We start from the raw sequence: 22,970 nt of genomic DNA on the forward strand, positions 1-22,970 counted from the left end.
AAAAAAAAAATACAGCCTCTGGATTCAGGCAGCCTTGATATTTACAAACTCGGAAATGTTATTAAACTTCTAGAAGCCTCAGTTTTCACATCTGTAAAAGGGAAATAATAGACTGTCCTCTCGTGAGCTTGTGTTTATGTCAACTGAGATAACGCTGTGTAGTCACTGCCACATAAGAGTGGCCCAATAAATGCCCATTTCTGTTTATCACAGTTTTCTTTAATCACTTGTTAGAAATTTAACATCACAGATTTAAAACAAACTTTTTAATCTTTGCATGCTTCTGAATTTACATCTCAAGATAATATTTTCCTCATTTGCCATCCATGATGTAATGTATATTACCTTTTATTTTTCCTAAATCTGCCTTTTTTTTAAAGATTTTATTTATTTATTTGACAGAGAGAGAGCGCGAGCACAAGCAGTGGGAGTGGGAGGGGGAGAAGCAGACTCCCCACTGAGCAGGAAGCCTGATGTGGGACTCGACCCCAGGACCCTGGGATCATGACCTGAGCTGAAGGCAGACGCTTAACTTGACTGAGCCACCCAGGTGCCCCATAAATCTGTCTCTTTCGAGTTTCAAAGGATATCCTTAAATTTTGATACTGAAGAAAAATTCTTAAATCCAGGCTTTTTGTGATTTCAAGACTTCTTTAAAAAATGATTTTTTCTTTAATGCTTATGACTTCTTAGCCAGTGTGAAGCAGAGAACTTCTGATTAAAATCCAAATCATTTAAGTATGTGTGAAGTTTTTTTTTTAAAAGATTTATTTATTTATTTTAGAAAGAAAGAGAGAGAGTGGGGGAGGGGCAGAGGGAGAGAATCTTCAAGCAGACTCTCGGCTGAGCATTGAGCGTGGGGCCTGACCTCACAACTTACGAGATCATGACGTGGGCAGAAAACCAAGAGTCAGAGGTTTCACTGACTAAGCCACCCAGGCGCCCCAGTATCTGTGAAGTTTTACAGCATTACCCTAGGGCAGTGATTTGCAAATGACTGGGAAACACAAGGACATGTATTATTTGGGGGAGGAAAAGCATTTGTAAAGGTAGTTTTGACTAGATCTGCATCTTGCTCAGCAGAGAATTGTTATCCAAATACTTCACTTGACTATATAGGTATGAATGGAACATATCCTACAGCCCCTAAATCACACTGGTCTCAGCAAGCTCATAATGCAGGGAGTGGTCTGTATTAGCTCCTGATTTGCTTCCAACTGCGATTTGAGGTGTTGATCGTGATCTTTAAGCAGTCAGGGCCCTGAGTACCTGAATGACTGTGTGTCTCCATGCAGTAACTGAGATCAGCTATTTACAGTTCCTGTTTTCCTTACAGAAGAGTGTGGAGGACAGGGTGTTCCCCTAAGGGCCACTGTCTGCAGAATTTCCAGGCTGCCGAGGCTCGCTCTCCTTTCTGTGAACTAGACTATTCTGCTAGAACAACTCTCCAGTGTAGATGCTTTAAAAAGATTGTGTTTATTGCTTTTGACCCAGCTTTTAAATATCTTTTAATGCTGTGTTTATATTTCTCAAGATAATCCATAAACTAGTCTATAATTTCATCAACTGCAATAAATCAACAACCAAGTCTCACCAAAGTTGTCTGCCCTAATGCAATATCCAGGAACTTGCATCTACATGTTCACAGATGGAGCAGATTGACTGAATTATGCTTTCAGAGGCAATATGACAACAGAAGCACAGAGGTAAGTGATGGCTAAAAGCTCAATCCAGTCATTTACCTTGCAACGCATTTGTTCTGCATGCAGCTCTTCGTGGTGATCTGGGAGAGGTTGAGAAAGCTTCTTTTTGAACGTTCGTAGTTTCTCCAGAGAATCAGCTATTCCATTCTCACATTTTTCCCAGTCCTATAATGGGAGAAGAAAGAAATTTCATGGCTTTTTTTTTTTTTTGTAGGAAACTGGAACAAAAGAAAAACACTCTTCTTAATCCAAGAGAAACAATTAAAGATTCACTGGGGAGTCCACATCCATTTGTAGGCAGCATCAGAAGAGTTGATTGAGTTCTACACTTACGTATGTGACGTTAAGCAGGTAATAGGCTATGCCTCAGTTTTCCCTATGAAAATGGGCATAACACAAACTCTATAACTGTTGGAGGGCTGGAGGAAGCAATGGTGTGAACACATCAAATACAAGGCCCAGAATATTATGGGTACTCAAAAATGTTATCTGCATCTGGATCAATCTGCAGAGGTAAGAGGTAATCGCACTATTCTGCCTCTTTCCTAACTCCACCCATAAGGTGTCTACATGACCCCAAACGCTTTATAAGAGATAAAAAAGAGGATATGGAATCTCTTTCAGGCTGAAGCGTAAAAATAATAGAACCCTGACTCTGATTCAATTCATTATATGAACAGTATGTGGTACATACATTTGATTTGTTACAGAAGTAGAACCACAAGTACCAAAGGTTGGCACTGGGTGGGCTTCATCTTGAAAGTGCTGAAACGTGTATCACAAAGGGTTGAGTATATAACACATAAAAACTGAAACAATCAATAAATGGAAGCAGAGAGATGAGGCAAAATTTTAAAAATATACATCCAGTATGTCAAATATAATGAGTGCTCTGGAGAAGAATACAGCAAGTTAAGTGGTAGAGAGTGTGGTGGTAGAGACCAGCAGATCTCTACAGAGTGACAGAGAAAACATACATTATGTGGTTGTTTTGGACGATTATACACCAAACTCGTAGCAGTGGTTACCCCTGGGGAAGATTACAGATTTGGTGGTGGTATAGGGGAAATTTCATTTTTCACTCTACATACTTTAATTATTACCTGAATTTTTTTTATCAGATGCATGTATTTTTTTTTAATTAAAAGAAAAAAAATGATAGGATCCATAATGGAGACTTGATTCTTTATAGCATTAGAGCTACAAATTAATTCCTGTCTAGTGTCTCAGAGACAATTCAAATTAAATTCACCTAAACAAATCTCCTTAATTTTGCCTATGACCTCCCATTCCTCCCCCCCCGCCCCACCTTCCTGGTGACCCTTCTCAGTGGCCACTCCCCACAACTAAAATTACTGGGTTCCAAAGAAAGACAACTAGAATTGCTTTTAGTAATAAACCTGGTGCCAAATCATGCCACCTTTCCCTTCACATTATCTCTTCCATTGTCACCAGTTTTTTCTTGTCTGGGCTCTTTCTGTGTTCTTTCCTGATGCTTTATTTTTAGCACAGCAACCCACAGGTGCCATGACCAAAACTGTCTTCTGTTAGAAGTGCTGACTAAAGTGCCTCCCTACTCAAAAGGTCTTTTGGTTTCTAACTGAACTGAGAATTTGGCCCAAGATTGTCATTTCTCTTTTAAATTCCTTCAGGGAACTTCCTAGGGTGCACAACCACATTCCCTCTTTCCATTTACCAGAAAAAACACAAACTGTCTGTCTTGGTCAGATTTGTACCCATTCCCCTTTGTTAAAGTATCTCTGTGTTCCCAGGCTACAAGTAGTTCATCAGTGCTAAGCAAAGTGAGATCCTCTTACTAAACTGAACAGCATTCTCAATGAAATCATCACACACTCTGAAACCTATCAACATGCCATCAGTGAATGTTCATTGATCTAAAAGAGAAAAGGCCGGTTTCTTATTTTCCATAACAAAATTAAGAGACCATAGTGAAGCAGGTGAACATGAAGTCCACAGAATTAGAATCACTGTATTTTGACATATTTACTCAGAGCATTAAATCAAGGGCTAAAATTAGATAAGCATTATAGCAGTGATGTGAAGATACACTAAAATAAAGAAAAATGACATTAACATTAGAATTTAGCTTCATGAATTCCTTCTTAGGCAAATGGGTCCTAGTGTATGATTTAAAATAAAATAAACTTTAACAAGAGAAGAATAAGGATTCCCCTTTCCAAGGGTGGCTTAGATTCCAAAGCTATAATCCAGTCTTTTTATTACATGAATTACAAGGAAATAACAAAATGTCATGGTCTGCAAACATCTATCAAAGTGGATGTTTTACACACCAACAAACAGACTGGCAAGAAAAGCAAATGCAGTGACTCAGCCATTTCGCCTAATTAAAGTCTTGGGAATGAGTCCAAAAATCACATCACAAATAAAGAAAAATATATGATTAAAATGATCTCTACAGAATGAGTTACAACATTTTTAATCCTTTCCTGAAAGCAAAAAAAGAAGAAAAAAAGAATCAGACATATTGTATTACTGATGAATTGTGCTGTGTGCAAATAATAGTTCTTTAACAAATGTTCAGTGGCATTTTTGATTGATTGTTTCCCACACAGAAGGTAATATATTATTAAATAAAATTCAACAGAATAAACCCAAAGGGTGTGCATACTTGAAGCATTATAAAAGCAAAATGTGTTCCATTACCTTTAGTTACTATCTGTGATCCACAAACGTGGCAAGCCAAGTTTAATAGACAGCTTTGTTGAAGTGTTGGTGATTATCAACATATATAAAACTTTCCTATTTAGCTCTGTTCACTTTTGAATATGAAAATAATATCAACAGTGATAATGACCATCACTTATTGCATGCTCAATGTGTGCCACATGTTTACTTTCATTATTTCATTAAATCCTCACAATACCGTCTGAAGGAGGGGTAATCATGCCTACTCCAGAGAGGAGGAAACTGAGCCTCAGACAGGTTGAGTTAATCAGGTTAAGTTGGTTTATTATGGTTTTAACTTGGCTATATCTGGCTCCAGAAACCATGCCCTGTACCCAATGCCTTCCGATTATGTATTGCGTATGGTTACAGAAAGTGAGGGAGAAAGTATCTTGTGGGGGGTCTGGATAAATCTACCTCTCCCTAAACTTGCGGTGTGATTAGTATGCTCTCTGTATCCAACAAAAGGCTTAATATACCTCCTGAATTTTATCTCATAGCAATGTGCTTGGATAAACTAAGATGAAATCAAGAGTGTCCTCTTGGATAGGTTTTTCCCTGCTGTAAAATAAGAGATATCAATCTTAAAAACCACTTTAGAGTCTTAGATCAGGGAGTGGAATCTACTCTTTGCATTCCTGTTTGGATTTATAAAATCATCACAGGGCTCTTGGCTCAGCACCGACCATTAATCAGAATTCGTCACTTGGACAGTCTTATTAGACTTAAAACTACTCAGCTGGGAGATTTTTCTGAAAGACAAACTGCTGAAAATTGGGAAACTTCTCCAGGTCATGCAAGACAGGACAAAGTCTTAAATGAGACACAGGGCAGGGGATCAAAATACTGCAGGGTATGACTTAACGATCTTTGCTTTGTCTGGAAAGCTAACAACAGGAGGGCGCAGCAGGACCACTTACGTGGCTTCTGAAACTGCATTACATCTACAGGAGCAAAGAGCCGAACTTACTTTCAGCAAGAAGGCCAGCTTTGTCTTCTGCTCCTCCAGACGCACGCTGGCTGATTTCCACTTGTCCTGGATTTCCGCGAGCTCGGCCTGCAGGGCGGCCTCAGCCCCACTGTCGGCTGAGAGGAGGAGCTGTTTGCCCGCCTCCACCGTGAGGATGTAGCTGCCTTGTTGACGCAGGCACACTTTTTCTTTGAACTGAAAGGAACCGTAGCTTTTTACTTTCTCATTCTTTTCTTCACCAGGTCCCTATTGCAAGTGTGTTTAAGCGACCCTACAGTCTTTCATACATTGCATGCCCTCTTTATCCAACATTTATGGAGCTAGTACTTGGGCGTGAATGAAGCACTGTAAAAATGAATGAGAGTTCAACAGGGGAGGCTTAATTTCTGTCCCCAAGTTAAATACAATCACAGTGCAATACAGAAACTGCTCGAGGAGATTGATACACAGGGAACACACTGTTACATGTCTCATTTGTCTTAAGTTTTATTAGGATCTTTTAATTTCTTCCACAAAAAAAGGTTTGTGATGCTCAGTTCATACAGATAACCCACTTCCAAGAAAGACCCATGCTCAGATATCTAACCCACATGGATGCAAGACAGGCTTCCTCAAAGGGAAAAGGCTTCATGAGTCTTGGAAGACGTATGAATACAGTCAGATGAAGAAGGACCTAGTGTGATGAAGGCCAGGAGTCAGGGAGAAGAATCCTTCCACGCAGACAAATGAAGATGGGCAAATTTACTATACGAGATCAGTAGGATGAATTCAGGACCTCGGTGTAGTTTTCAGGGACTGGCATACAGTAGACAGGTGAAAGAGTGGCAGAAGATGATACAAGATCACACCTTGCACAGGTATTTTTTTAATAGTGAAAGTGACTGAGATTCACAGGAGAATATTAAGCAGGGAAGTGATGTGTTTGGATTAAAACACTCTGCAGCAGGGTAGAAAATGGAATGGAAAAGGGCATATACTGGATACACTGAAATAGGTTAGAAAGCTAGCGTCTCTGTAGGTAAGAAATCAAGAGCTCCTCATCTAAGGTAGTGGCAGTGTGGATGGAAACTGGGAGTGTGTTAGAAATGGGGAGGGAGAGAACAAGAATATAGCTCTAGAGTTACTCTAAAATTCCTAACTGACAGACCAGATACCTGGTAATGACATTTCCTCGAATAGGGGACATGGGACAAGGGACTGCCAGAGAATGGCTCATCCAGATATTACAGGCTCCGTGGGAACCCATGGAGTATACTATGTCTATGATGCATATATATATATATAAATATAAATATAAAGGCAGTTGAATACATAATTTGAAAGCTCAGGAGGTAGATGTAACTGGAAGATAACACGTTGGCCCTTCTGTACTAGTAGGAGGCAGACGAAGCCATGGGGGGATGAGGTCTCCCAGGAGAAAGGAAGCAGCAAACAATGACCTCTAAAGCAAGAGGAGACATGAAATACTGGGGACGACTGATCGGAGTACTAGAAGGGAGCCACCTAAGGGGCTGGAGGCCCAGGTTCCCAGGCAGATGGAAGGAAGGGGCCAAACCAGGAATGGACCAAGAGCTCAGACAGGACTAAGACTTTTATCTTTTCTGGAATACTCAAGTTACACGTTTAAATTGCTCATGGTTATAATCAGTGCAAAGTGCTCCATTCCTGGCCATTGCCTTTCCCTCCATGCTGAAGGTTAGTGAGCTGCCGGGAGGCACTGGTGTGGGCCGTGGACGGGGTCTGTGAGCGGCTGGGCCTGACCAGACTATCATTAAATACGGACTTTGTAATGCAATCAGATTCTAAGTTCCTGTTGATACTTTGGAACAATATTTGTCCTCATTCCAGTGTCACTCCAGGAACCTGGTGAAGAACTGAGGCGAGGGTAAGGTGTACAGCAGAAATGTAGAAGAGGTTTAAAAAGCCTGTGTTTTGCACCTTACCTGCACTTCATCAAAGAGGGTCCTTGCCTGTTGCAGTGGTATTGGGACGCTTCCGAGAGCACTCACGGGAAGATAGGACACTTCAACCAACCATTTACGAAGCTTCTCTGCCATCTCCCTGTATCGCTGCCACTGGCGAATCTGGCTGTCGATGATGCCCCTCCTCTGCTGGGCCCTGCGAATTACTCCCTGCCACTGGTTGCTGAGAAGTGTCAATTTCAGGTTGAATTCATCCCTGGTGCAGAAATAATTACACAGGGAGGAAACACTGTTACCCTGGATGCATTTACATGTAAGTCATGTATACGCACAATGTATATACACTCGATGACCCTAAAGAGCCCTGAGAAGTGATTTAGGGCAGAGGTTTTCAAATATCATGCCATGATCTTTTATCAGGCCTATTTCAAGTAATTTTTAAAATTAATAACTACTGGTTTCTGCAAACAGTGAGTATTTTCATGTCTCAGCACAGGTTAAAGGCCTATCTGTAAGGTCACTAATTATTCCCTGCCTGAATGCACAAGTGGGGAGAGAGCATAGGGTAGCAGATGCAGTGGGAAGGGGCCCAAACAGTGTATGTAGCAGGTGACAGCATCTTGTGAGTGCTACAGCGAGAGGGAGAAAATGAGGACCAGGGAGCCTGGATGGCTCAGTCAGTTAAGTGTCTGCCTTCAGCTCAAGTCAGGATCCCAGGGTTCTGGGATTAAGCCCTGTGTTGGGTTCCCTGCTCAGTGGGAAGTCTGCTTCTCCCTCTGCCCTCTCCCCCTGCCTGTGCTCTATCTGTGTCAAATAAATAAATAAAATTTAAAAAAATAAATAAAATATTTTTTAAAAAAGAAAATGAGAACCAAACTTTTTTATAAACCTCCGTTTTCAGCCAGAATTATAAGCCACTTTGGATGAACAACACTGGGTTATTTCAGCTAGAATCATAAGCCACTTAAATAAAACCATGTTATTTATTTATTTATTTATTTATTTATTTATTTATTTAAAAACCATGCTATTTAAAAAAAAATTTTTTAAAGATTTTTATTTACTTATTTGAGAGAGAGAGATCACGAGTGGGGGGGGTGGCATGGAGGAGCAGAGGGAGACGGAGAAGCTCCATATTCCCTCACAATAAACAGCCCTAATCTTTAGTGAATTATTCCACATATTAATCTAAATCATTCCTTTTACATTTTAAACCCACTTCATTTTGTTCTTAGAAAAATGAAAACTATGTAGTCATCACTGTCTGTTTGAAGGTTGTCCACATACTTAGAGATAGTAAATTTTACTTAAGTGTTCTCAGTTTCAGGCTAAATAATCTCAGGTCTTTTAGTTTGTCCTTTCTACCTCTGTGTTTTCTACCTTTAAAAAAAATGTTGGTAGTTTTTTAGGAAGTTTTCCTTAACATTCAATCTGTAGCTCTAGAACTGGTTTGTCCAGTATCAAATAGAATGAGTTTCTTTGTAAATTAGGGTGTTATTCACATTTTAATATTAAAGTGTAACATTAATTGTTTTTTCTCTATTGTGTTAGTTTTGCTTTTCTTCCCTAGATACACTATTCTCTCCTCTTGAGGGTGGCTTCAAATCTGAGCTGAACTTATTCTTGTGGACCCCTATATTGTTGACATGTCCTATCATCTGAAGGCCTACTCTAAACCTTGGTTTTGTAACCAAATGTGTTACTGGTGCTTCTGTTTTTGAAAGGAAATTCTGATGTTAATAATCTAATTGCAGTAGAATTAAATGTGATGAATTAGGCTCATGAAGCTCCCCTAGAAGTTACAAGCATCTATCATCTCTGAAGGCATTTCACTCCAGGACTTGAGAATGTCCTACAACAGAGAAAGTGCCCCGCACACTGCTTTTCCATCAGGCCACTATCCAAGGTCTCTTTGGAGCCCTCGCCCTCACTTTCTGTAGAGCCCAACTGTCCTGAGCCACCTGCCAGCTCGCGGAAGTACTTAACACATGACACGGTTCTCATGGCTGAACTTGAACCCTAAAACACAAAACTTATAAACAAACTTTTAAAACACAATACATTTGTAATCTGGGGCCTTCATGCTCTAATCTGAATATTTTTCTTCTCTTGCAATTTTCAGAAGCATCCTCAGTCCAAACCTCCCATTTTCCTCTCTTCGGTGTTTCTCCTTAACTGTTAACATTTACAATTTAATAGATGTTAGCTTGTACGGGAATTTTAAATTTTGTTTTACTTACTGGCTTAAACTTTTATAATACTTTTATAGAGTTGACCGAGGGAGGATAAAGCAAAGAAAAAGTTAATTGCATTTGAATTTGTTTTATTTTGAGGGCCTTAAATTCTCAGTAAAGCTCACGTTTAAGTTTGGCTTACTTTGGAATAGAATAAATACGGTATCACATTTTGTCGTTCCAAGCTTAACCATGAAAATCTTTCATGTTACCTCCAAAGAAATATCCTCTTAAAACTGAAATTGCTTCAAAACGTTAAAAAAAACCTCTTAACGAAAACAGTGATTTATGTTCTTTTTTTTTTTTTTTGGAAAAAAAATACTAAGTTAATTATAATCACAGTTACTGGTCCTTAATATGGGAAAGATGTTCTTATATAAATGTGTAAGTATCAATGAGGTTTATACTCCAAATATCACTACATAAGGTAGATGGGATAGACTAGATATTGTTTCTAGGAAATGTAAATATAGCACGAAATCGGCAATTCACATACAGGAAGTCAAAAGAGGAGCTAGATTTTACCTCTTCGTTTTTAATAAAGAGGTAATCTGCTAAGTAAATGAAGAGGAAGCAGGATTTCAATGTGTCAGAGTGTCATCTGACTTAAGGTGGCAAACCATTTTCAAGCCTGGAATTACCACGGTGTGGGAAAGCTGGCTGGCTGGTCCTCACTAAAAACCAGATACACAATTCTGTGGCTAGTTGAGTGACCTTGGTTACATCAGTTGGCATTTCTGGGCCTCAAGTTTTCATCTATAAGTAAGAGAGATGATCTAGTGATCTCTGTGCTCCTTTGAGGAATAGCATTTCTGTAACTGTATGAGAGGAGTAGAAGCATCTGTTTACAAACCATTGATACATCATTAATACAGGTTGTTCTGATCTATTCATTAATTCCAGTCTCCTGCAGAGGTCTGGAGAAGGTTGGCTAGGTGATTTCCAATTACTCTATGTCCTTCATGTAATATAATAACAGTTCTTTAAAAAGATTCAATACTCAGCAGTTTCAGAGATTCAGACAAGCCTTTCCTCCAATTACCGAGGCTCCATTGCAGTACAATTGCCTGAGGAAGATTAGACATATGCCCTCTAATCTGCTCATTAAAAAGAAAATGATTAATTTACTGAAACCTTTCTTCATAATAATATATCAAAGATCCTACCTGTCATCAACTTGACCTTGTTCTAGAAGACGCTGCCCATCAATAATGATCGAGTGCAAAATCTGCTGGCGACTGAACATCTCTGCTTGAAACAACTATTATTTGAAAAAACATAAAAACATACTTTCAGAGTTCCCAATTTTAGTGACCAGTTTTCTAGTAACTTCCCCCAAATTCTGGTTTTAGCAAGGCTTTTTGAAAAATATTTCCAGTCGTATCAGGATATGTGTGAAATCCTGAAGTATATCCAGAATGTATTTTTCAACAATCAATTAAGATATACTTAAAGATAAAGTTTAATTTTTGCTTACAAAAACTAAGTGACTAAAAGTAGAATTATGTTTCTCTTCTTTCAAAATCACCTAATAACACTGGTTAACATATAATTTGTATTCTTGTTTATTTTCAGGTAGAGAATAGCTTAAGACCTTTCAGAAAGTTGAAAAAGATTTAAGAAATCCCACATTTTTCTTTTCTTTTTTTATCTGAACTCACTGCTTTTTAATCTAATTTGGTTGATAAAATTATTTCATTACAAACAAATTCAACAAAAAGTTTTTCAAATTATTTCTGCTACGTTTTAAACAGTTTTATTGAGATATAATTCAGATACCTTACAATTCACCTATATAGGGTGTATAATTTATTGACTTTTAGTATAGTTATAGACATGTGCAACCATCACCACAATCGATTTTAGACCAAAAAGAACTCCACACTCAGCAATCCCTCTCCATTTCTTCCCAATCCATGAGCACCAGATAACCACTAACCTATTTTCTGTCTCTACAGATTTGCCTACTCTGGACATTTCATGTAAATGGAATCATGCAATGTACTGTCTTTTGTGACTGGTTTCTTTCCACTTAGCATAATGTTTCCAGCGTTGATCCATGTGCAGGATGCATCATCTCCACATTCCTTTTTACTACTGAGTAGTATTCCACTATACAGATAACACCAATTTTATTTATTCGTTCATCAGCTGATGGATATTTAGGGTTGTTCCCATTTTGGGCTATTATAAATAACACTGCTATGAACACTATTCTTGCACAAGTTTCTGTGGACAAATATTTTAATTTCTCTTGTGTATAAAGCTAAGAGTGGAACTACCAGGTCATATGGTAACTCTGTTTAATATTTTGAGAACTGCCCAGCTGTTTTCCAAAGCAGCTTCACCATTTTACATTTCCACCAGCAATGTATGAGGATTTCAATTCCTATATACCCTCATCAATACTTGCTGTCTTTTTCACTATAGCCATCATAGTAGGTATAAAGTGGTATCTCAATGTAGTTTTGATTCATTGTCTTTAATTCCATCTTCAGTCAACTTGATAAAACTGGACTTAAAAATACCTTATACATAAAGCCTCTATTTTTAAAATTTAAGCAAAATGCTTTAAAATTAGTTTCATTCTACGTTCCTTTAAGCTTTTCTCTGCTTTTAGGTAAATACTATTTCTCCATTTGTGTATATTTCAGAAACATGTGGGCCAATGTGGTTATAACAGTGAACAGCAAAATTGAGACAAACAGCAAATTAATTAATTTGCTTTTTGTATCTAGTTCTCTCTTTGGTGTTTCTTAAGAAATAATTATAATGCCATTTGATCAAGAGGTACTCTTGGAGATATTTGATAACTTGATTTCCAAGTATAAAATATGGGTATTTTTTTATAGAACACTCAATTTTCATTATCAAAGACTTGTGATCAAAGCATAATCTCTCAAGCAACTGGCCTTGGCAATATTAACGTAGTATGTAACTCAATTTGAAAATTGTCTAACTTTCTGCATGCCTTCCACACACACCCCTGATTCCCCCCCACACCCTCCATAAGGAGACTTTTACCACAGTTCTGGCAGTATACATTGCAGGATATTGAAGCCTGCCACATTTTTAAAACCAACTATGGAAGCAAAGAACTGGACCACATTCAAGCTTAAGAAAGAAGGCAGAACAATGCCTACATGTGAGCAGACTCAGCCCAAGATACAGTGCCTGAACTCCTCCACATGGCATTGTACAGCCTTTTCCAAAGACTGAAAACTGTTTTACTACCCAAAAACCTACCAGCATAACTTACCTCATGGGCTCTCTGCTGCTCCAAAAGATGCTGATAGTTGCCTGAAATCTCGACTGCTAACTTTTGTTCCGTTTGAACCAGGAATTCCATCCATGTTTCACATTTTTCCAAGAAAGTCTGGTGTTGCAGCAAAAATGACTGCAACTTACTGACAAAACAAAGGAAAAAGAATAATGATTATGTTGTTGTTTGTTAGTTCTTATATTGTCAGCATATAAAACCAGATTAAATAAATATCCTCTCCCTCCAGTTCTAATTTGACCACCACAAAGCTTTCAATGTTAGGTAGTACATTTTTAAAAAAAGAATAAAAGTTTAAAATGGTAGGTTTTCAAAATGATAAAATTATGTATGTACCTTTAATATATTCTTATGAAAAAGAGTTTTTTTTTTCTTTTTTGTTAAAACAGTATTTCGTACATCAAGCATGGGAAACCATTTCACAATCTGAGTTCGCCACTTCTAGTTCAAATTTTTTGAGTATCACCAGAAAGACTTGGAATTTATAAATATGCACAAACCATGCACTTATATCACCCAAACATCTCTTGGTTACTCTACCTGAATCTTTCTGTGGTCTGAGAGGAGATCAGAGACCAGTGTCGGTTCAGGTTCTGCATCCTTTTGATTTCTTTATCATTCAGCGGTAGCCTATATCCAAGCTCATTCAGACGGTCTAGGTCAGGCGCCATGCTGCTGAATTTTAGCATCTGGCCCTGGAAGGAAGATTTAAAAGCCAGTTTAGCACTATGGTCAGAAAAGGCAGAGTTCTTTCAAACTGCACAGTGACCTTCTGATTTCAGGAAGAAGTAGGTCTTTGGTCTCCCCTGCATTTCTAGGTCACTGACTTGTCATCTCCAGAGCTGCAAATAAAGAAGAGCTGTGTCTCCTAACCCATTCCCCTGCTGTTACTTCCACTGCCACAGCTCCTCACTGGCTTCCACTGAACGTTTAGCAGTTTCCGTGAATTACGTACTTGCTGATGGATGAAAATTATGCTGATGACTGAAAAGGCTTATTTCCTACCCTTTATATTGTCTATGCTAATCTGCTCCTTTATTATCTAATACCAGTAAGAATATTTATAATGGTAACCATTGTAATAGTAATAGCTAATGTTTCTTGAGCACTTATAATGAACCAAATAGTAGTATAAGAGCTTTACAGGTCATAACTCATTTTATTTGCAAAACAATCCCCTAAGGTAAGTACCATGACTATTCCGACTTTATGAAGAGAAAAAAGAGGCTCAGAAATGGTAAGTGAATTGTTTATGGCCACCCAGCTAGTAAGTGGTAGAGTTGGGTAAACAAGGGCCATTGAGTGCTTGCTAGATGAATGTGATCCCTTTCGAGCTTTGATGTCACCACATATTATCCTAGCAGCTTCAGTTTTAGGTCCTTGGCCCCAATCCCAAAGTGGTGAGACTCAGTTGACAAAGCTTTCAGAGTTCCTCCTTCCCTTTAAACACAGGACAAAGCTGTCTCTTCTGGTTTTCCTGTGGGTATTGTAACTCCATCTGGGAAACTGGCTATAGGAAGAGAAAAATGGCAGGACACCTTTGGCTGTGTGTGTTTTCTCTCTGCATGCTCTGAAATAGGCCCATTACCATAAAGACAGAATAAATCTTTCCAACTGTTGAAGTCAAAAGCATAACAACAGCCTTGGCGGATGGCAGAATTTTCATGGATAGATACCAGCTGTGAGCAAAACTGACAGGCAGTGGTCCTTCTCATGGGGCTTCCAGACAGTGAGATACTATTCCAGCAGTACCATTCCACAATAGCAGTCACCTAATCACATGAACGTAATTAAATGGTATGTAAAAAATTCTGAAGAAAAAAAAATAGCATGCTATGAAAGTGTGTCACGGGCAGCCTGACCATGAACAAAAGGGGAAGCTTTCTTAAGAGAGTGACACTGAGGGCGCCTGGGTGGCTCAGTTGGTTAAGCGACTGCCTTCGGCTCGGGTCATGATCCTGGAGTCCCGGGATTGAGTCCCACATCGGGCTCCCTGCTCGGCGGGGAGTCTGCTTCTCCCTCTGACCCTCCTCCCTCTCATGCTCTCTGTCTCTCATTCTCTCTCTCGCAAATAAATAAAAAATTAAAAAAAAAAAAGAGAGAGTGACACTGAATAAAATGAACAAAAGTTCATTCCTTTTGGTAGCAAGGGAGTTGGTGGGGACAAAAAATGAATTCCAGAAAGAGGTGACATTATACGAACAGATGCTAGGAAAGCACTGTGATGGACACTGAGATGAACAGTGGTGAAGATAAGACCCTTAGGAAGATGGAAGCCAGGTCCACTGGGCATGAGAATCCACACTGGGCTTCACCCTGACAGCACCCTGAGGAACCTGTGAAGGGTCTGAAGCAGAGGAATAATATGATGAAACTGGCATGTCTATTGCTATCATTTTATTTACTGAATGTTTAAAACAGTTAATAAGTAAGTAAAACCTTTTTTTTTTTTTAAAGATTTATTTATTTATTTATTTGACAGATAGAGAGCACAAGTAGGCAGAGAGGCAGGCAGAGAGAGAGGGAGAAGCAGACTCCCCACTGAGCAGGGAGCCCGACGCAGGGCTCGATCCCAGGACTCCAGGATCATGACCTGAGCCGAAGGCAGCCGCTTAACCGACTGAGCCACCCAGGCGCCCTGTAAGTAAAACCCTTTAAAAGCAAAAGATCATTCTGGCAGCTGTGGGTTGGAGGGGTTGGGGTGGATGCACAGAGGGCCATGGAGGCTGTTGCCGGGGTCTGAGACATAGGCGGCTTGCCTAGGAGTGGATGAGGGTAGAGAGGGAGACGGGAGGCTCAAGGGCTCCGAAGGAGGAGGTGACCCACTGGGCAGGGGAAGGGACGAGAGGTGGGAAGAAGGAGCGAGCTGGAATCCTAGGACTGCCCCTGGCCGGCTCCCATCCGGGGTGTGAAATCAGTGTGTGCACATTGCAGCAAAACAGAGCTGGCAAGGGTTTCTTTGGAAGTTCAAAATAAAAAGCAGGCTTGTGTCAGGAGTTGTGAGTATTCCTTAAGATTTTGAGGACAAATGCTACCAGATTTAGGCCTAGGACTGGAATGTACTTACCTTAAGTTCTTCCATCCTTTCCTGGATGGTTGAAAGGTCAGACGAGTGGCTAGGGTCCTGCCCTTGTAATATTTCTTCAGCTTCTACTACCCAGGCTTCCAACGCTTCCAAGGTCTTGGTAAAGGTTTCATAGTCAAGAACTCCAGCCTTTTTTTTTTTTTCCCCACAAAAGAAAATAGGTATTTAGATATCTAATGAAAGGGCAATTGGATATTGAAATTATTTTTCATATTCTTGCGTCAAATTGCCATCCTCAAGATGCCATAACTAAAGAAACAAGGCTACATGATTTAACCTTTCTTCTCTTCATTCATGTAATTTTTTGAAAACTTAGAATTACTCCTAGAAACCATGTATTAATTGACCAATTAAAGTCATTTTTAAAATATACTACCAAACAGAAAAAGATTCTGATTCTTGGCAAAAACTTGTTCTATAAACATGAATGTCAACACTAAAGCCATTTGGTACTTATTAGTCGAATGTATTTTACTCAGTACCACAGAAGGAAGCATTGCTTTAGGGGCAAAATCACATTGCAAAGAATAGTGTAAGACTCCCACCTTCCCTTGTCCTCATTGGAACTTCCAAGTTCATTTACTTTTTAATTCCTTGGTCTTGAAAGAGGTGTTGTCTCAATGATGAAAAAATTTTCTTTTCCTGTGTTTAGGCTCAGATGTTATAGAAAGCCAATTTATAACACCTACCGAATATGAGCTCTGTAACATACCTGTAACATAGTCTGCTGCTTGCAGAGAGCCTGCTCTAGGGCACATAGGTGCTGACTCAAAGACAGCTGATCAGATTGAATGGCTGATGCTGCCGAAGCATCCACTTGTTGCTTGAGCTGCTCTCCCAGCTCATGGAGAACAAAAAGGGAATCCTTCACTGTCCCCAGTCCTTTGAGGAGATCCTATAGATGATGAAAATATGCCTATTATGAAACACCGTGGTAAGTGTACTCCTTAAACTGATAATCAGCAAAGGACCACACATCTGGGAACACTCAATTCTTACTTATCAAATTATTATGCTAAATAACCTTCACCTGCAGAAAAATCATGAATTAAATCTGATTTTCAAAAATGGATGTGTGTTAACATTTTTAGAGATATATGTACTATTCTTATAATAAAAGCCACATAGGTTCATTGTAGGACATTGGGGGAAATGCAGAGAAACATACATAAGAAGAAACATTATCTACAAGAAGAGCCAATAACCGGAAATATTTGGGCAGGTTTTTCCTATCCTTTCATGTAGTTCATATCAAATCAAAAACATAATGCTACATTTTACCTTTTCTTGCTTAATATTATACACAAGAGATGAGTTTGTCAACAGCATCTTTCATACACATGGTTGCATTAGAGTGATTACAGCAGATCCTCCTATCTCAGTGGAGCCTAGAACTCCAGCAATGGCCCTGGTGAGCAGGGACTGAAGCAGACTGTATCTCCATTCTTTTCCATGGCTTCTCTGCCCTTCACATTTTGTGGGACACTCTTAAATGCTCCAAATTAAGCCAATGGAAATTCCCTGTTTCTGGTTTCCATCTACCACTAAGAGATGATAAATGACTGGTTCTTCTACTTGTTGCTGGTGCTCCACCAGAGATGGTGGAAAGAATAGAGCCTGCTAGCAAAAATTAGCAATTCTATTCCTTTTCTTCATTCTGTTTACACTTCCATTTTCAAAGCCTAATTATGTTTAGTAAAGGTTTTATCCCAATATAAATGAAGAGTGTATGATATTTTAATCATTATATGTAGGATTAAAAAGTTTACAATAATACAAAAATGGGAGATAGCTGTGAAAATTTGTTACTTATTCTTCTGTGTTGGGATCAGCCAAGATATTCATCTTGACATATGTATAAATTCACCATTTAATAAACTTAACTAATTTGTTTTTGCTGTCTTTCAAAAAAAAAAAAAAAAAAGAACAGAGCCTGCTATACCTAGACAGTGACTCCTAGGAGAGGGAGAAAAACAAAAGGCAGCTTTGACCTTGACATAGACCTTAGACAAATTCAGAGAAATAATTTGGAGCATTACCCCCTAAAATAGGTGTGTATATATTAACTCAGGAGGATTGAAAATTAAAAATGACAAATTCTGTAAGGATAAACTATGTGGAAGGAGGAGAGAAAAGCATTATGTTATCTTTATCCCAAGTATTAAACTTTAGCTCCAAAGTGATTATTCAATATTCATGTGAAGGCATTAGAATAGGTTGAAATTTATGTGCTTTTTTATAACTTGCCTAATTCTAATAAACTGATTTGGGAAAGTTTACAAGAAGATCTTTGAAACAAATTCATTAAAATAAAGACAAATAAGGACAAATAGTAAGAAGCATGTAATGGGTGAAACAAGAGAACTGTTTCTGAAAACCTAAAGTAGGTTACTGGCAACTTCAGTGAAAAAAAGAAATATTAAAAAGCTATTAAAAAAGAGGTATACCAGTAAATCAGGAGAGAAAGACTTCTTTCTACTATTAAATTCTTAGAAGAAATAATTATGTTGATGCTTACATAAGAAATAATGGACCTAACTAGATAATACCTTTCACGGTGGATTTTTAAAAGATAAAACATTATTCTCCATACCCTCTTATTTCTTAATAGTGACAAATGTGTAAAAACAACCTAAATCTTCACAAGGATGGTACTCCATTAGGAAAAAATGGGAAAACAACTCATTTATAAAAAAGAAACAGTGGGAGGGACCTCTTAAATCTCATACATGTGCAACTGTGTTCTGAAAACCTAACAGGCTCTTTGATACTTAAAACAGTTTTTGGATAGCTGTCCCACATACCGAGACCTACCAAAAGCTTACACATATCAGCACTAGCCTTGCTAAACTTGAGATGGCTAAGACTGGCACGGTGGGAAAACACCAGCGTTCCCAAACATACATTGCAATCTTGAATCCATGTAGCAACTTCGTCATCAGCAATGTCCTTGTTAGTGGCTGCCTTCAGGAGCTCGTTGGTTCGATCCCCCTGCTGCTGCACTGTAGAAGCACACTGTTTGGAGTAGTCCTTGTATCTCTGCCAAAGTTGAAGCAGGGCTTTGCTGGAGTACAGCTGCTCAGCAATCTCTTCCAACAAGTTATTCCATCTGGAAACAATAGCAAACACTCATGGGCAGATTAACACCTCTTACCAAATGCTGTTATTTGCTCTTTTAGTTTTCAGGATCCTGCTCCATGTGAATATGGGAATAATTTAGAGATGCCTCATTTCTATTTGACATAATTTTACCAGGTAATATTCCCCACTTGGAGTTCAAGGGCACAGAGAAGAAATGAGGTCAATTTTGGGGTATATAGCAATTTTAATCTCTAAGTCTCTTCACTACATTTAGTTACCTTAAATTCATTTGTGAAAATTGAAACATTAGTAGAATAGAATCTGTAGAGCTCAAATTCAAAATGCCAGCAAGTTTTAATTGCATTATTATTTGTAATAAGGCTGTGATATAAATAATGCGTAACAGTGTAAAATTAGCACGCAACATACCTCATATTGACATCTTTTAACGTGTTGGTAAGAGTTTCTGTCACAGGTGGGTGACACTCTTTTAACAGTTGGTTGGTGACAGAGCCAAACCTCTGTAAGTTCTTTTCCTGTTTTTCCAGATCATCTTGAAGATTCTGCCCCCAAATTAAAACAAAACAAAACAAAACAGCACCACAGATGACATGATGGGATGTAAATTCTAATAATCAAGTTTAAAAGTAATTTATAGCTGTTTCCACAAATATGTACATAAAAATATGTAAACCATGACTTTGTTCTGATGCTTTGCAGATTTTCTTTAGGTAATCATTTCTTCTTTTATAATTTTGTTCTTATGGGTGTGAAAAGGGATTCCTAACAACTAGACATTCTTCCAGTGGCATCTGGAATTCTGCTGGGAAAGCTCACGTGACTGTCCTTGTCCATCACCTAGTAGGAAGCTACGGCAGTGATTTGCGTGCAATCTGTCACACTGGTTCTCTTCGCTATTCAAAGTCAAAACCCAGGTCTCCGTTTTATTACATATCTAGAGTTGTTCTAACAGAAACTCTGGATGATCAGACCTTAAGAAGTCGTGGCTTTTCTGAGTACCACTTATAAGTTCTATCTCTGGATGTTCTTTCTTGCAAAGAATACTTATTAGACAGGCTACAGACAGGGCACAGTCTTCTATCAAAGACAAGCGAAGGATCCTGAAGAAAGACACTTCCCTGCAAATACTGCTGGAGTGCTAGACTCAGTTCTTAGTACAACTCTATAGGGGATGCAGGCTACAAAAACCCAGTTCTGTTTAACACCAATATCTGATTGCCATCAAATCAAAATCCTTTCATATCTTAAGACAGCATGTGCTGGTGTTAAACACAGAATGGGCTAAGTTAAAAAGTACTTCTAATTGCCTCAAAGGTATAAAATCTGTTTTCAAACTTCCTATTCTCAAAGCAAGGTTTAATGATTCTCAGTATCTGCAACAACTATTTAAAGTTTAAAGAAATTATGTATATATACATTTTATCCTTCCTCCCCCCCCCACCCCACCCCCAAGAAAAGGCATTCCCTGACCAGAGAGTCTGTGTCTGAGGTCAGCAACATATAAACTTTCATTGCCAAGCCAGGGAAATGGACTTGTGTCAGGAGGGTACATGCTGGGCTCTTGCTGGCATCCCATCCCTTGAGGGCCTATCCTGCCCATCTCGTATCCCAGTCTGCATGAGTCAGCCAGGGAGAAACAGCGGCCACAGGTAAGAGTGCCAATCGGTGCGTGATGCGCAGGGGAGTGAGGGCAGCAGCTGACTTGAAGGCGGGGGCCTGAGGTAGGAGACGGTGCTCTGCAGATTCAAACAGCAGTGAGGTCATCCTACATGACTACAGTGATGACGGGCACTCAGGACACCAAGCAGTAAGAGCTAGAAAAAGAGGCTTATGTGTATGCATCGGACAGACTACTGATACTATGCTGAACGAAAAGAAAACAACTTGATAGTTTACAAGTTTACCATTTTGTCTATCTTTCTCTTTGTTTTCTTTTTACTCCCTGAGAATATGTTTGGAGAAGCAGAATAAAGAGAGAAAGGGAAGACATAAAGGCAGCAACAATGGATCAAGGAGGTCGGTTTGGATGTAAAATCATTTTATAAAATGCATTCATATGGGTATTTATATAATAGAATTTTTAAAATCAGTAAGTTATATACCAACTAATCCAGACATTTGGTATCCACAGGCAAGTTTAAGTTACAAATAAAGCAGGTAGGATTGATTTCAAATATTTAAAAATAATTAAATGCAAACAATATACAGCAATATTCCAGGATGCTGTTCATGTTTGCTTTTTTTATTTTCTCAAATTAAAATATTAAAGATGGGTTATATGCATCCCTTACCTGAAGATTGTCTACCTGAACTTGTACAGCTTCTAAAGAGCCAGTCAGCAGACGGAAGCGGGACAGAGAGTATCTGGCCTCCATAAGGTAGCTGTTTATCTCATCAAAGGCCACCTTGTGATTGTTCCACTGGTCAAACACGGACTTCAACAGTATCTTTAATTGCCCAACCTTTGAAAGAGACAGATGCTTCTTATAACTGCATAATATTTAAAATGTTAAATATTTAAAATGATCGAATACATATTGAATTGATGGAAACAACATTAAGATTTAAGAACTTCATCAGGGTTTCAGGCATCATAAATAAACTAGAAATAAAAGATTTGAAAAGAAAAACATAGCAACATTGAAATGTATGTCTTTTTTTTCATTAATTTTCAGATTTTTATTTAAATTCCAGTTAGTTAACATACAGTGTAATATTAGTTTTAGATGTAGTATTTAGTGATTCATTACTTACATACAAACACCCAGTGCCCATTACAAGTGTCCTCCTTAAATACCTATCACTCATTTAACCCATCCCTCCACCTACCTCCCCTCTAATATGGTTAATGTAAGGTTTGATAAATAATTTAGAAGAAAGGATGTAGTTACATTATGCAATGCAACTTTTTAAAAAATTTTTACTTTACTTTACTTTATTTTATTTTATTATGTTAATCACCATACATTACATCATTAGTTTTTGATGTAGTGTTCCATGAGTATGATCTCAGGTGATTTTCATAACCTCTTTGTGCCTTGGTTTTTTTTTTTTATCTATAAGATGGGGATAATAATTATAACCACCTCATAAGGTTGTTATAAGGATTAAAGGAGTTAATGCATTTAAAACAATAAATAGCCTATTTCTTCCTTGTATAATTTTTGCTTGCTTTTCATGAGAAGGTGTTTCTGTGAATGAACCACTTAATTTAATTATATAGTAAATTATTTCCAATATTTGTGATGATTTTATAAAAACACATAAAATTAAATAAAAGACATTTAAAACTAGGTTAAAGATAAGGTAGGGACAGACTAGAAGGCTGCACCAGGAGAGGTACATAGACTGTAAGAAGCTGTTTGTTATATACCATGGGTCCCAGTCACTTAACCTGTTTGTGCTTTAGCTCCCATCTCTGCAAAGTGTAGATGATAACTACTCGCACAGGTGTGTGCAGGGCAGTATTTGTTGTTACACATATTTATTATTGGAGAATTCAGCACTCCATTAGGCACAGATTTATCAAATGTCTTCACAGACCTTACATTTTAGTGAGAGAAATTTAAACAAACAAGTAGGCTGTATCCTCTGTTAGAAGTTGATAAATAATCTTGATAAAAGCAAAGCAGAGGAGAGATTCAGGGAATGGGGGGTAGGGAGGTGGAAGCTATCATTTAAAACAAAGTGAACAGGAAAGCCCTCACTGAGATGGTGCACTTGAACAACGAGTTTGGGGAAAGGGAATAACCCATGCGGATACGTCCAGGAGGGTGTTCCAGGTGGAGGGAGGAGCCAATGCAAAGCCCCTGAGTGTGGAACATGCCAGTGGAGTTCAAGAGTAAGGAGAGACCAGAAGCAAAATGAACCTGTGGGACAGCAGCAGAAGACAGGTCAGAGAGACCATGGGAGGCCAGGTCCTGGGGGTCTTGGGGCCCTCACCAGGTTTTGGCCTCATTTTGAATTTT

At 38.6% G+C, this 22,970-nt stretch overlaps 1 protein-coding gene across 2 annotated transcripts in view; it reads right to left on the reverse strand.

Moving 5' to 3' along the window:
- The window catches only part of SYNE1 (spectrin repeat containing nuclear envelope protein 1), a 429,147-nt gene that overhangs the window by 67,324 nt on the left and 338,853 nt on the right, over nucleotides 1-22,970 (reverse strand). For both annotated transcript variants that reach the window (XM_081829165.1, XM_081829163.1), the window contains 11 exons: nucleotides 21,294-21,464; nucleotides 19,411-19,544; nucleotides 18,805-19,009; nucleotides 16,613-16,795; nucleotides 15,883-16,029; nucleotides 13,356-13,510; nucleotides 12,795-12,942; nucleotides 10,702-10,796; nucleotides 7,323-7,557; nucleotides 5,380-5,574; nucleotides 1,743-1,868 (listed from right to left, as the gene is read on the reverse strand). In XM_081829165.1, coding sequence (XP_081685291.1) covers nucleotides 1,743-1,868; nucleotides 5,380-5,574; nucleotides 7,323-7,557; nucleotides 10,702-10,796; nucleotides 12,795-12,942; nucleotides 13,356-13,510; nucleotides 15,883-16,029; nucleotides 16,613-16,795; nucleotides 18,805-19,009; nucleotides 19,411-19,544; nucleotides 21,294-21,464 — 1,794 coding nt within the window. The remainder of the gene's footprint in view (nucleotides 1-1,742; nucleotides 1,869-5,379; nucleotides 5,575-7,322; nucleotides 7,558-10,701; nucleotides 10,797-12,794; nucleotides 12,943-13,355; nucleotides 13,511-15,882; nucleotides 16,030-16,612; nucleotides 16,796-18,804; nucleotides 19,010-19,410; nucleotides 19,545-21,293; nucleotides 21,465-22,970) is intronic.

Source organism: Leptonychotes weddellii, chromosome 8 (genome assembly GCF_054177405.1).
Source record: "Leptonychotes weddellii isolate Sample4059 chromosome 8, ASM5417740v2, whole genome shotgun sequence".
NCBI classification, from domain to species: Eukaryota; Metazoa; Chordata; class Mammalia; order Carnivora; family Phocidae; genus Leptonychotes; species Leptonychotes weddellii.